The 14,264-nt window shown below is 40.0% G+C and overlaps 1 protein-coding gene across 7 annotated transcripts in view; it reads right to left on the reverse strand.

Moving 5' to 3' along the window:
* The window catches only part of diaph2 (diaphanous-related formin 2), a 391,722-nt gene that overhangs the window by 139,509 nt on the left and 237,949 nt on the right, over positions 1 to 14,264 (reverse strand). For all 7 annotated transcript variants that reach the window (XM_080502643.1, XM_080502646.1, XM_080502644.1 and 4 more), the window contains 3 exons: positions 12,639 to 12,740; positions 8,646 to 8,885; positions 1,318 to 1,447 (listed from right to left, as the gene is read on the reverse strand). In XM_080502643.1, coding sequence (XP_080358769.1) covers positions 1,318 to 1,447; positions 8,646 to 8,885; positions 12,639 to 12,740 — 472 coding nt within the window. The remainder of the gene's footprint in view (positions 1 to 1,317; positions 1,448 to 8,645; positions 8,886 to 12,638; positions 12,741 to 14,264) is intronic.

Raw genomic sequence — 14,264 nt, forward strand, 5'->3', positions numbered from 1 at the left:
AATGCTCAACTGCTGTATGGCTTCTACTTCCTATGATTGGTTTGATCGACCTTTATATTTGGTTGGCGTGTTGTTATCAAAGTCCAACAGTAAACATCAACTATATTACAGAGTTAGTTTACCAGCCAGTCGGGTTTCCAAATAAACGAGAAGCATGTTTCCAACTGAAATAAATTTCCTTTTATTAAAGTTAGTATTTATTTTAAAGAGAGGCTTGGTTTTACTTGGAAATATAATAAAACACTGAGCTGCAAGCATGAGATTACTCCACCAAAAACCAAAGTGAAAATTAAGAAAGAGGGGATTTGGGGGAAAGCTCCACAGAGCAGCTATCAGAGGAGGCTCCCATGCATAAATAGTTATTGACTTCATGTTAAGAGTGCAGCGTGTATTCAGCGCACCGAGGTGCAAAAGTAGCTTTAATTAATTTTCTTCAGCCAGTTTACCTGATATGAGACCAAACGCTTGTAAAGGATCTGCAGATAGCAGTAAATAATTAATCAATGTTCTACTGTTCTCCAGGCAAGAAGAAGAAGAAGAAACAAAAACCTCTCCAAAGAAACAGAACAGGCCAACACATGCCCTCTGATCACTGCGCTCCCCTGTGACCTGTTTCAAAGCAATTCTAATAAAACGGAGCGTTAGATGATCTTCAGCAGACATTTTAGCTTCCGCTTTCCGTTTGCCTCGCTGCAGACAACATGTGAAACAGACAAAAAAAGACAGTTGATTTTAACTCTGGGAATCTTGATAAATTGTATGTGACGATCAATGAAACAACACTGGTCTTAGTACATTGTGCCACTGTTGTCCTACTCTTTAAATAGAGAGTTTTTTAAGTAGTCATTTATTTACTGGTCTCAGTCAATTAACTGGCATCTCATTGAATAATTATTTTCCATAAAATGACAGCGTTCATATTATTCAAAATGTGTAAATATAGACATCTTCGTGCAGACAGCCAATGAAGACTATTCAGTCCACTTACACAATGGCTGGCTGCCTCAGTCAAGTGCATAATTAGTTGAATTAGATTAAATAACCAATTACGAGACTAACAAAGTAAATAAGCCTGCAGGGATTCCACCGATGGCTTGAGAATAGAATTAAAAGGGAATTAGTTTATTGACAGGCTGAATGACAGTGTGGTCAGACAAGCAGATCTATTCCTGACACAAAGACGGAGTGCGAGCCGGGCTGAACCAGGAAAGGGTTAAATATGAGCTGAAATAAACAACCATGACGCAAGCAGAATGCAAACTGTAGTAGTTGATTAAAATAATATAAATAAAAAAGGGAAGTGTTCCCCAGACGTACCTCTGCTGGCGCTGTCCACGTGCTCCAGTTCATCTGGAAACCTCAGAATCTCCGAGTGATGTTCTTCACACTTCTCAGCCAGGAAGTGGAGCAGTGTTGTATTCTGACTGATGGATTTTGTGTCCCGGAGCTACAAATGAAAAGAAACATGTATTTATGTAGTGATTCATGCTGATACAGACACTCATTCACTTCAGGAACAAAACTAAAAAAAAAAAGCAAATAGGATTTAATCGGCTTTTTGTTTGTAGCATCAAAAATCATTAGTCAGGTAAACCACATTGAAGTTTTCATGAATATACAATCACTTCATTAGGTACATTTGTCCAACCTAATGTGATTTACAACAACAACAACCACACAAATTCAGCTGTAAAGATTAATAATGTTCAGTTTTGCTTGAAATTCTCAACAAGATTTCAACTGAAGGTTTGTTTGTTTTTTGACCAACTATTCATGAGTGAGAGTTTGGTGAAGTGTACAACTACCGCAGAGTAAAAGTAAACACAATTAGCTTGTGAATGCGGTTGTGTTGACAAAGAAACACTGGATCATGTCAGATTGAGCACAAATACCTAATAAAAGAGCACGCAGACACCTACAGGCCAGCGCTTGTGCTATGAAGAAATACATATTTTATAATTGAAACAAAGAGAAATAATGTGCCCTTCTACACCCTCACTGTCACAAATACAACGTGAACTCACTTCCGAAGGACCCATCCGGAAAAAAAAAAAAAAGAGTCCAATCCAGTAAGCCCAGCAAGGCATCTCTGGAGACGGACGTTACACATTCAACAGAGACAATCACAGCCTAACAAGTGAAAAGTTGGGCCTACGTGGTTGAAAATTCAATGGGACTTTTCACTGAACATGAAAGAGAGGCAAATCAAATGAGAGCAAAAAAAAAATATCGCACCCAATTACCAACAGGTTAAAGTGAAACAGGTGACCACAAGCACTTTTTTTCTTAGAGAACACACAAACATGATGATACTTCTCTTGAGAACAAAGCAGCACAATTTGAATTAAAGTGGTGCACTGCATTTGCCTGGAGTGAGTGTGTGTGCTTGTTTCTTTCCTACTGATGAGGAATTCATGTAGGAATTTAATAGTATTGAATTGAATGTAAATGAATGTTTCTGGGTATGGCTGGAGTTGCTGCATAGTTAAAGTTGGGTAAAAGATGAGGCAACTATTGGTGATAGCCGGCTTTAGTTTAGAAACTTTGCAGGGAATTAATGCATCTTAAGGCTGTGTGTGTGTGTGTGTGTGTGTGTGTGTGTGTGTGTGTGTGTGTGTGTGTGTGTGTGTGTGTGTGTGTGTGTGTGTGTGTGTGTGTGTGTGTGTGTGTGTGTTTATACATTGAAGACGGGGTTCTTCACATCAGTACATAGAAATCTTGTTCCATATTCATTCCCCACCGTGATTGCCATGCTGTTCGAACGGCATGCTGGGAAGGCTAATTAGCACAACCCACCTCTGTGTACTCACACACAGATAATATCCTCCTTGTAAACAGCCTGCAGTTGGACATGCCCACACATGTACAAGTGGAAACACACGTGTGCACTTGTTCACTCACTCAGTCACGCACGCACGCACGCACAGATGAGGATCAATCATTTTCTCACATTGGGTAACCACAATTTAATTTCATGGATTTTAAATTTTAATTAGTTTATTGTTATACCCCAAACTGTCCTTAACGCATACAAGTGCATCTCTGGCATACTGATTCTATCTGCTGACGATTATTAGTCATTTGTAATGAAGAGCGGGGGAGAGGTAAAAAAATATGATATAAAAATAATGATTTCATTTGTGAATGTTAAGCAGTACACTCAGTGAGACACCGGTTTTAAATTACATGGTGCAACAGTGGAGACCGTATCATAGCTACAGACTGTAGCATATTGTCCACAATGTCACTGACAAAATGTGTGAATAGTTTTAGAGGGAACTTTTTAACCTGAACTAATGTGGTGTCCATACAGGGTATGAGGATGGGCACGCCAGGGTTTCATTAGATGCACTGAGTGTAAATGGAGAGATCATGTGGTTTCACGCAATTATCTGATGGAAGTGGAAGCACATTAGTATTGTGAGTCGGATATTACTGACACAATAAGACGAAGTCCACAGAGCAGACAATGTCACTCATTCACAAACAAGCCACTCTCACAGCAGTAAAAAAACAAATAAAAAAAAAAAACTACAAATCCTGCACATTTAACATGTGTACAATTTCAATGAAATGATAAGCACAGTTAAATAACAGATTGTTGTTGTGATTTACACCGTCCCTTCAGTCCCTCTGTTCAAGTGGGGGAGCTTTGAGGCCCTTCCTGTGTTGAGTTGGCATGTTGCCTCTATCCATACTCCAGTTGCAACACCTAGCAGCTCTCAGGGTTCAATAACATCCTGCATGAAAGTCAAAAAGTACAGAGGAATAAACTGCGCTTTCAGTTTGAGTGTGGTTTCTGAGTGGCCATCTAAAGAGAGCCCCATTAGTGACATCCTGCACAGACAAGAATTAAAATGACGGTCCTGCATGTATTAGGCCCTGCCTACATGTAACGGCCTGCTGGAGACGGGATGTGACTGGGTAAGCACTGAATTAAATCTAACACTATAGAACCAGACGCACTGATGGCAAGAGATATCAAACTTATCTGAGTGTTAGAGCAATAAAATAATTGTTATGTGATACTGATGATGATCCGTCACAAATTCAAAGTTTGTGATACAAGGAATAAAATATGTCATATTAAAGTACATCAACAAAAGTCATGGAGAGCCAGTGATGCAACGCAATTGAGAAATAGACTAAGTCATAAACACATCACCACATATATTAATGTAGTAAATCACATTGAGTGTGGTACATTCATTCATTCATTACAGCATGAACTACTAGTATTTAGGGCAGTCGAGCACAACATTCAAATTAGTGAATGCAACCATGCAAAATTGATAGTCTGTTAAATAATCATCAGTGTGAACTGCTTGTAGATTAGGTTTTACATGTATGTGTGTGTGTGTGATAAAGTATGTGGTCCTCTTTCTATGCAAAAAAGCATAATATATTGAAATGATCCTTTTTAAAATGCATCTGTATACTTTGAGATAATTACCTTGTGATGCAGCATCATGAGCCCATGTTTAAAGTGCAATTAACATCGATTAATTAGTTAAGTGATTGGCTGGTTGAAAGGCAAAGACAGATGTGCATTGTCTGAGTGAGTCTGCTGCATTTTAAAAGGAGTGTGGTGAGATACAAACAGATGTCGTTTGTAGTAGTAACACATCCTGCAGAGGGCCTGGTGAAGGGCAGAGGGAATCCACATAAAACCTGAGGTGCTGATGTTACTTCCCCGCCAGTTCACATCAAGAGTTTCAGTCGGCGCGGCTTTGAGGTATCGTGAGAACTGTGCGATGGGGTTGTGGAGTATCTGGGCTGCAGCAAACTCGTCTACATTAAAGTCCATTTTAATCTCAGGCCTTGCCGTGTCCCGCCTATTATATAGTTTCTGAAAAGACTTACTGTCAGACACCCCAAGATTAAATACGTTCTCCTTGAAGAGCTTAGGCTACCTTAAGTTTCACCTCAGCTCTATTTTCTTCCAACTACTCATAAAATGCCTCATGCCTTTTTTCTTTTTTTCCACATCAGCTACTTACAAAGTCTCTTATCCCATGATGTTTTAAAGGGCCAACCGAATGGAGAGAGTATAAATGTTACTACTTTAAATGAATGTGTTCATTTGAAGTAAATGGAAAAACAATGCTTCATTACAGTGTCGCTGATGGCAAATTGTGAGCAGTGATAACATTCAGTCTTTCATAACTTAAATTGCCTTGAGGTGGCCTTATTCCAAACCCCTCCCTGCTTCATATAATGTGGTTGTATATGTGGGAATATAAAATGGCACAATGTATTACAAGCAAACAACTTTCCACTTACATATCCTGATTGGAAATAAATAAATAAAGCAATAATTAACTAATAACAGAAGATGTGGCGATGGGAGTATAAAACTCTCTCGCTAACAGAAGGATTGTCGGATCCTTGATTGCTCAATTTAACTTCTGCAGATGGAGCAGCAGGAAAGGACAAACACATTGTATAATTGCCCATAAAATTGCATATTATATTGAATCTGAAGGAAGGTGGAATAAAACTAAAGGCATTATTTGCATATGAGAGCAAAACAACCCACTGTTGAGGATAGGGGTCGGCATTATGGCTGCAAAATACCATCACAATATCGTACAGTGCTTTTGGGATCAAATCTTTGGTGATTGTGTTTGTGCAGAATATGTGTTGAGCAGGAATTTGTGCAGTAAATATTGAAAATCTTGATTGCTTTCTTGCAATTGGGCAAATTCAGTGCTCGTGGGTAGCTGCTGTTAACTATGCTTGAAAAGCCACACAGTGAAGTTCCCTAATGGTCATTGCACCACCACATCAAGCATATCGTCACAGATATCTTCACCAAATCACATATCAGTATCATTGTGAGGCGGCTGCGACTTGGTCGTTACAGCAGATTAGCTTACAATCCTGAGATTGGTAGTTTGATTCCCATCTCCCTCCATCCATATGTCAACGTGACCTTCTTGGTCTACATACTGTATTTTTTTAATCACTGTTTAGCTTTTATAAGTACATACTGATATCCATGACCTATTTAATATTCTGTTCTATTCACTCATTCAATATTATATTCTCATTTAAATTTAATTATTGTAAATTACCACTCTGTAAAGGATTTGTAATATTATTTGTATTCCATTCTAAGGCTGTTTACACATTTCCAAGTTAAAATGGAAAACTTTGCGATTTTGGGGGATCCGCGTACAAGACCACGATGCCCGGTGTCACTGAAAACTCAGCTTTTTGAAAATGCCCGGGCCCTGACTCCATGTAGACAGGAGAAAATGCAACTTTTCTGAAACACTACTATTGTGCATGTGCACCCCGGCCGTAGTAAATTCATGCACGAGTCGATGGACAATAAGAACAATGTTAAGAACACGTGAAAGTCACTGTTTTCAGCGTTTCTGCCATTGCTGTGTGAAATGACTTTTTGAGAATATTGTCGTCTAAATGGGAAACTTTTCTGAAACGATTTCACTTGAAACGTCATGTGAACAGGGCCTCAGACACTGAACCCCATGTTGCTTACGATGACGGTCACTATTTGTGAGTGAATTAATAATCTTTTAACCATGTGGGTAGAAGCATATAAGTACAATTTATACCAGCGGTGGTCAAACATTGTATAGTGTGACTTCTCCAAGATATGACCACCATGACCTTACAGTAGTTTACACGATTTACTAAGGAAAGTTCACAAAGGAGACAGTTGTGATGATTAATTATTGATCATTTCAAACAAATCAGTAGCATCATAACACTTAAACGTGCCCTCACAAGGTGAACCACCTCACTATCCTTCAAGTATGCACATGTTAAGAGTATAGACAAGATGCAACAGGCTGACATTGTGACAAAAACAATTCCAATACCAAATAGAAAGCTTGTTCTATCTTCACCTTAAAACAAATTTGAACCATTGCCTCGTTGAGCTTGATTATCAAGAAGGACGATTAAATGGGTCTTTTCTTAATCAAAGGAGGATTTCAATTAAAAACAAAGCCTTTGCATATATTTTTTAAACATATTCTTTCCTCATAACAATCAGCGCTGAACATCAGAGTACAGTTTCTATATTCCTGGAAAAGATATAGTGAAACGTCTCACCATCGTGCCCTATTCACCTATTGTCCGTGTGGACATGGAATCCACATTTCATTAATGACCTTGTGAAGCCGGTGCAGAAGTTGAGCTTGCAGAATATATGTGACCAGGCGGGCTCCCGGGGGGTTTGTGTTTTCTTGACAGAACAAGGGGCAGCAGTGGAGGGCTCAAGGTGGAAGAAGAAAGGTGGGTCAGCCTGTGCCCTTCCTTTTGCTGCTCATTCCCATCATCAACCTCCTCCCTGATGAGCCCATTAGGTACCCTAGACCTGCCACCCAGGGGGCCATTTACTTGATTGACTAAAGTGAGAAAGCAGACTTTTTTTCTTGTCCATCAATAATGGCCCAATCAGCCCCCTGAGGCGTTACCAGGCTCCACACTGACACTCCACACTGATTCATTCAGCTTGCAGGAATACCAAAAGGTGCATTACATTCTCCATCGTAAAAGTATTTCTACAAGGAACCCGCAAAAACGCAAGCTTCGAATATGCATGGAGGGTGGCGGCGTTTACATTTAACCTTTCCACATTACAGATTTATTTCATGTAGATCAGCCTTTTGATCAACGCCAGCAAACCAGTTTATACAACGAACTAATAAAAAAAAAAGGACCAAATGAGTGAGCATGCAACCACAATCAGCTCCAGGAAGTTTGTAATATAATAAAGTTAATATACAGTAGCTTGGAAAAAAGAAGTTGTTTAAACTTGTCAAACAACAACATAATGAAGTGTGTCTTTAAAATAGAGAAAGCACAAAACATCCCATTGGGTTATTTTCTTTTTTATATTCTATTTTCAAATTCCTACTTCTAGAGCCACCTTCGTCTTCATCAAAGCCCAAATCCCTGTTTTCTTTGTAAAGTGACTAACCCTGGCTTTGTGTGCCGAGGTGCTGACAGCTTTGTTGTGCTTTGTGGCGCTGAGTGTGCACCGCTGCCAGTCTTCTCTTTCACACGTTCGCATGCTGTGATTTTACCTGGCAGTGAACACAGATGCTGTCTTTGCAGGCAGTTCCACACCTCCCAATGTTTATGTTATTCGCTTCAACAAAACATTTTAATTTGATTGTCTCAATCAGATAATAGATGTAAAAAAAAACCCCACCTTTATTACCTATATTTTTTTATTTATTTATCCTTTATTTAGCCATGAGAACCACATTGAGATTAACAATCTCTTTTACAAGTGTGTCCTGGAGACCTCTGGGAGGTGGTCTTGCTCAGGAACCCCCCCCCCCCCCCCCCCCAATGCAATGTTGTTTGGACTGTGGGGGAAACCAGAGCACCCAAAGGAAACCCACACACATGGGGAGAACATGGAAACTCCACACAGAAAGGCCCTGTATTTGTACCCACTGCACCACTGTGCACCAGTTATATCTGAAATCATTGTGTGTGTGTGTGTGTGTGTGTGTGTGTGTGTGTGTGTGTGTGTGTGTGTGTGTGTGTGTGTGTGTGTGTGTGTGTGTGTGTGTGTGTGTGTGTGTGTGTGTGTGTGTGTGTTTGGGGGGGTTCGTTTAAAGCATGATCTGCAAAATGTCATGATTTGCCCGTGTTACCTTGCAGAGGAAGCTGATGCTGAAACCGAACGTCTGGGCGTTCCTCGAGCCGGCGTTCATGTAGTTGCCGACCAGTAATACCAACTCCAGGAGTCTGCTGAAGCTTTCGCTCTTCTTCACCTCCTCACAGGCGAACGTCACGTTCATGATGTCTGGCCGGATGTTGTTCACCTGCTCTTCGAATGTCAGCTTGAAGAGGATGCCATTGAGGCGAGGTCGCAGAAGTTTTACTGAACTCATCTGCACATGTTGGAATAGACAACAAAGGAAGTGACTCACTGGCGGTACACAACAGGATGTATATAAAGATGGATTATTGTTCCCGTGGATCAACTGGGCACCGCGCCTGCCCTTTCCTTGTACGATTGCATTAATAAACACTGAGCAAGCAATCCAAAGATGACCACTGACAATCAATCAATATAAACAACCTTATTCTATGGGAGGCACATTTTTTTTTTTTTTTAAGATAGTGAATTGAACTTTTTCTAATTATCAGCAATACGAATATTTTCTGAATGCTTGTGAGATATGTGCCTTTCACTATACGTTTCTATTATGTGAACATAGCACAACGGCCTTGACACAGTGGTGACAGTCAACGCCACACGGGGGAAACCAGCTCTGGTAAAGCTTCACAACTTGAAAATGTGTAACTACTGATATTTTTCTTTCTCTTGATTTTCACCAGAGAGTCACATTCAGGCAATTCATGTGAGCTCTACACCAAGGCTATTACACATAAGGCTTGTGAGCCAAAACTGGCAGGGTGCTAAAATGTGGCCAAACTACCTAGAAAATGGTCAAACATTTCAGATAAAACGTAGTTTTTCAAACAAGTTTCTTGAGAGGAGCACACACAACATGATGCTGAGACCTGAGTTGAGTTTGTAAAAACACCCATAATGCAACAGCTGTCGGAGTTTAACTTTCTTGAACATTTCAGTGTATTTTGCACCAGACTATTTCGTTCAAATATGTTGAGATTGTAGTAATTTTTAGTAGTAATTGTTTGGTTTTGCATAAATAGACATTTTCCTCACATATACTCCACAATACAACAAACACAAATATTGAAGTTTAAATTCAAAGGCCATTATGTCACCATTGCAATACAACTACAATCTGTGCATGACCCCCATGCTCTCCAGTTTATTTGATTTGTACTTTTTTCCCCCTTCATTTATATTCACAGCTGCTTAGAATATGCACAATTTCACACAGTAGTGTAAGAGAAGCTATGTTCACCTTAATTATTTTCATTCTTTATTAGAGTTAACATGCTAGTAGGAGGTCTAGTCATGGGAGCCGATTGGCGTGGCCAATGGCCAGGAGTAATTGAGTCTCGTGAGCAGCTCATTGGACCGTGCCATCGATTGCCATGTCAGAGGAAGGATTTTAGTTTTTCTCTTTTCTCCTTATTCGTTCTTGTTAACATCCATTATATTGTCCGCTCTTACAAGTCCTGTATTAAATATCCCACTACTCTGATCTATTTGCTCTGCACATGTGGCCTTTACTTGGGCTATGGAGGCAACATCACATGATTTTATTCATTCACAAGGCCATGTTGGGCAAAGTGCAAACATATCTGTGTCCTATTTCCAGGAGTGGGTGCAACTTCCACTCTTCACAACGGCTCCACTTCAGATTCCTCAAAATCAACTCAGAGCAGGGATAAAAGCTTTTCATTTATTTTTTCTTCCCGATGCTACACCTTGGTCATTGAAAAGACTTTTTCATTTCCCTGAGAATTTCTAAAGTCTATTGACAAACTGTTGCACTTGCATATTATGTTTTAATTGTGTGTAATGTTTTATTTGTGGTTGTATTTTCATTCCATACGAGTGAGCCTGTTGGCCAGGTCTCCCTCACACAATAAATGTCATTCACAGGAACTCTATAAAAACATATATGCTGTTGGAGTTTGTTAATTACAATAAATCGGTGGCTCTCTCGATAAGAAAGCAGCAGTCGCAGACCAGTGCACTTATTAGAACAACTACTCTATGAAGAGGAATGATCTGCATGAGAGCACAAAATGCTTTGTAAATGTAACTGTTTTGGCTCTAAACCATGAATTCCACGAGCTACGATTAGATGCATATATCAAAGTTATTCTGTGTCTTGATGCTATAGGTTTTTATAAGACAAATAGGCGCAGGCAGGAAACAATTCCTTTAAAGTTATATCATAATTAAACCATCCTGCCATCACAATCCTGCTGAATCTCCAGTGTAATTACTGCTGCGGCTAATAACCAGAAAATCAACTACCCTCTTTAGTAAATGGGATTTACACATTTTTTGCATCCCTCACAACTTTCACATGGATAAAGGAATCTCCTATTGAACAGATCTGTCATAAATAATAGAACAGCTCCAATCAATACAGGCAGACATGGGAGTTGAATCACTAAAGAATGAGATAAATAAATAAATAAAACCAAACTGAATTAAGAGGAAACAACAAGGAGAACAAGAGAGAATTAAAACAAATAAGATCTATGCGACAGACAAATGCATGCACACATTCCCATCTACCTTTATTCTCAGCACAGATGGCTGTGCATACACATACACATACACATACACACACACAGGCACATGCACAAACACACTCCTCCCTTTTTCCTTGAATTGATTTGTATACAATAAGTGGAAATCACATTGAAAGCGGGCGTGTTGGTGACAGCTCCGGCAGAGAAAAGCTTCAAAGTGGCTTATTTCCCTCAGGAACTAAATATCTCCATGATGAGGATCTACTTCATCAGTGGGTAGGTATATGATCGCAACACTGGTGGAATCACGATTGAAGCTGCCGCCTTCTGCTTCATTACATCTTCTGAAAAGAATGTTGCGAGTGAATCAAGAGAATAACCAGCATGATGGAGCACGCCTGTGACCCTCGGGTCTGACTGAACATGTCTTTGGAGAAAACGTATAATAAGATCTCCTTGTAAAGTTAACTTTGAAGACAGTGCTTCTTTTCACCATTGCCTAAAGTGTTGGTTATTCACCTGGCAAATGCATGGCAAAGCCAGTTAATTAAAATGTAATTACAGCTGTAACTAAATGGAAAGGTCAGCGCAGCTGGATGATGTACTCGGCTTCCTCTATAGCACATTTGCACTGCAACAATTCAGCCATGCCTTTTCAACCAGCCTCAATAGTTAAGTCTGATCCTCGGAAAAACACAGGGTAAACTCACCCGTGCATGATCATAATGTCTTTAAAACAGATCAATAATGCAAAAGAAGCATGATTCTCCTTATTATCAAGGGAAGATATGGTAATGACATTTAAATGTTTACATAATCTGTTTTAAATCTGGCTCATTAGATGACTGAAGCTGTTCGAGTCATAATCCAAGCAAATAATACATTACTCACAGTGAGTTGATCTCACTACTGCAATAGACAAAAACTTTGGATGTTCATAGTAAATTGATAAGAGGATTGGGACACATCACCAAGGCGGCTGACTACAGCTGTGTGCTTTTCAAACAACTTCATCACAGACAGGATTCATAGCCTGCGGGTTTGATTTGATCATGAGATAACATTGACAGATGATGTCAAAATATGGCATGTACTAACTTTCTGATGCTCAACCCTAATCAGAAGGACTGAACTGTTCTTTACTTCAGTCATTTCCAACCGTAGCCCACTCTCATTTGACACTCGGGTCACCAGGAATGGACTTTGAGCAATAAGAAATTCTCTTTCATATTGTCGGATTCCTAAATTATTCATTGATGCTACTCTTGGGGATGAATTCTTCTGAATATGAAATAGCCTAATTTGCTGGTCATAGCTATCCAAATGTCCAAAACAAGCATTTTCCAACAAAAGTCAGAAAGTAATGAAGAAAATCTTGAATTTCATAATGGTGCATGCTTGAAAGTGTTTGACTATAACAAACTGGGGTTATAATTGTGTATACTGCGTGTTTTCCTTTGGGAATCCGGTAGGCTCCAGGAAATGATACTCACCACAATGCCAAACTGTTCTGACTCCACCAGCTCTTCATATTCACCCTTTAGTTCCGCCAGCGCACTCAGCTCTTTCTGCTCCGGCAAGTTCTTTATCAGGTTCTACAAATGTAAGAACACACACGAACACACTGATTATTAATGCTGTCCGTGTAAAAATCAACTCACAGACGAGACTGAAAGCAAAGTTTACATACCAGGAGGAGATACAAAAAGTGTGTGTATATATATATATATGCAGATGTTCCTATTTTAACATATATCTGAGCATTGGAACTTAAATCTTAACAGAACAGATGTGATTATGTCATTAAATGACCAGAAAATGACTTCCCGGCTCTAACCAATGTCAAAGCAAACATTCCTCATACTTTATGTACATCTTTATTACTCCACATTACAGCCAGAATGCATAGAAGTTTGCTGTCGGAGAGAAAAGTGGGAAGATAAGGTCACATAATTGCTGCTCACTGTTGGTTCTTTACTGCAACAGTAGTGGCCCTCAGCCAATTACTGAACATGGCGGACACCTTCAGATGACTGACCTTCTTCTGCATAATCCACATCACCTTGCAATTGTCTATAAAATGCAACAAGTTTTCCATTAATTTGCTGCTGTCTGATGAATTTCCCTTGTAGAAGTAAGAAAAAAGAAAAAAAATACTACTAATAATACAAAGCTGCCTGTGTTGAGGTTGAAGATTAAGATGGAGATGAGCAGGAGGGGCAGCATTTTCTGTAAATGTTAATTGTTTGTGTGAAGGTCATCCGAGTTAATAAAATTGACCACAGTGGCTCCCCCCTCTCTTTTTCTCAGAGGGGAAGAAGAGGAAGAGGTGCCCTTTTCCACTTCGTCGCAGAGCTTCCTTCCTCATTAGCTCCCCAAATGTATTCAGCGGGAGCCGACTGGCGCGGGATCACGTGGCCAGATGGGAGCACAGACAGGGGAAACACAGAGAGCAGAGACTGCTGCTGGGCCACGGGCCTGGCTGACCATGCTATAGACCTCAGCAGCCTTGACACACAGCACAGCCAGCGTCTACTGCCCACTAATGATGACATCTCTGTCCTTCCCTGGGGGAAGCCAGCCGTATATAAAAAAACAAAAAAAACAAGTGATAACGCAAGCGATGCAGCCCTGTTGAGGATGGAGCCATTAAATCAAACGCTGCTTCGCCAAATCCCCAATTAGCTACTGCGGCAAGACACGGAGACTTTCAATCGCATCAGAAGCAGCACAACGGAGTGATGATGACGTCTTTAAAACAAAGCGTATGCTTAACTGAAAGTGTAAAAAAAACCTCAGCGGTTAAATGGCCTTTGAATATATATTATACCTTTGGACCCCTTTCTTCAGAGTAACAGTCGACATGTAAACTGTTATTGTGCTGGTAATCATTATCAGTTCACAAATGCATAAGAGGCTCCATAAAGATGTAAAGTGTTGGCAGAATCCACTTCGGCTTCGTCGTACAGAGGAAAACAAAAAGGTGGCACACCAGTGTTGTGGTTCACTCTGTGGTCTCACAGCAGGAATATTCCAATAGTTAATATAGGACTGTGTAAATCAATGTCAATCTGGCATGTTCTCCTAAAGTCTGGATGGCTTTCCAGTTCCTCCAGCTC

Source organism: Blennius ocellaris, assembly GCF_963422515.1.
Source record: "Blennius ocellaris genome assembly, chromosome: 9".
NCBI classification, from domain to species: domain Eukaryota; kingdom Metazoa; phylum Chordata; class Actinopteri; order Blenniiformes; family Blenniidae; genus Blennius; species Blennius ocellaris.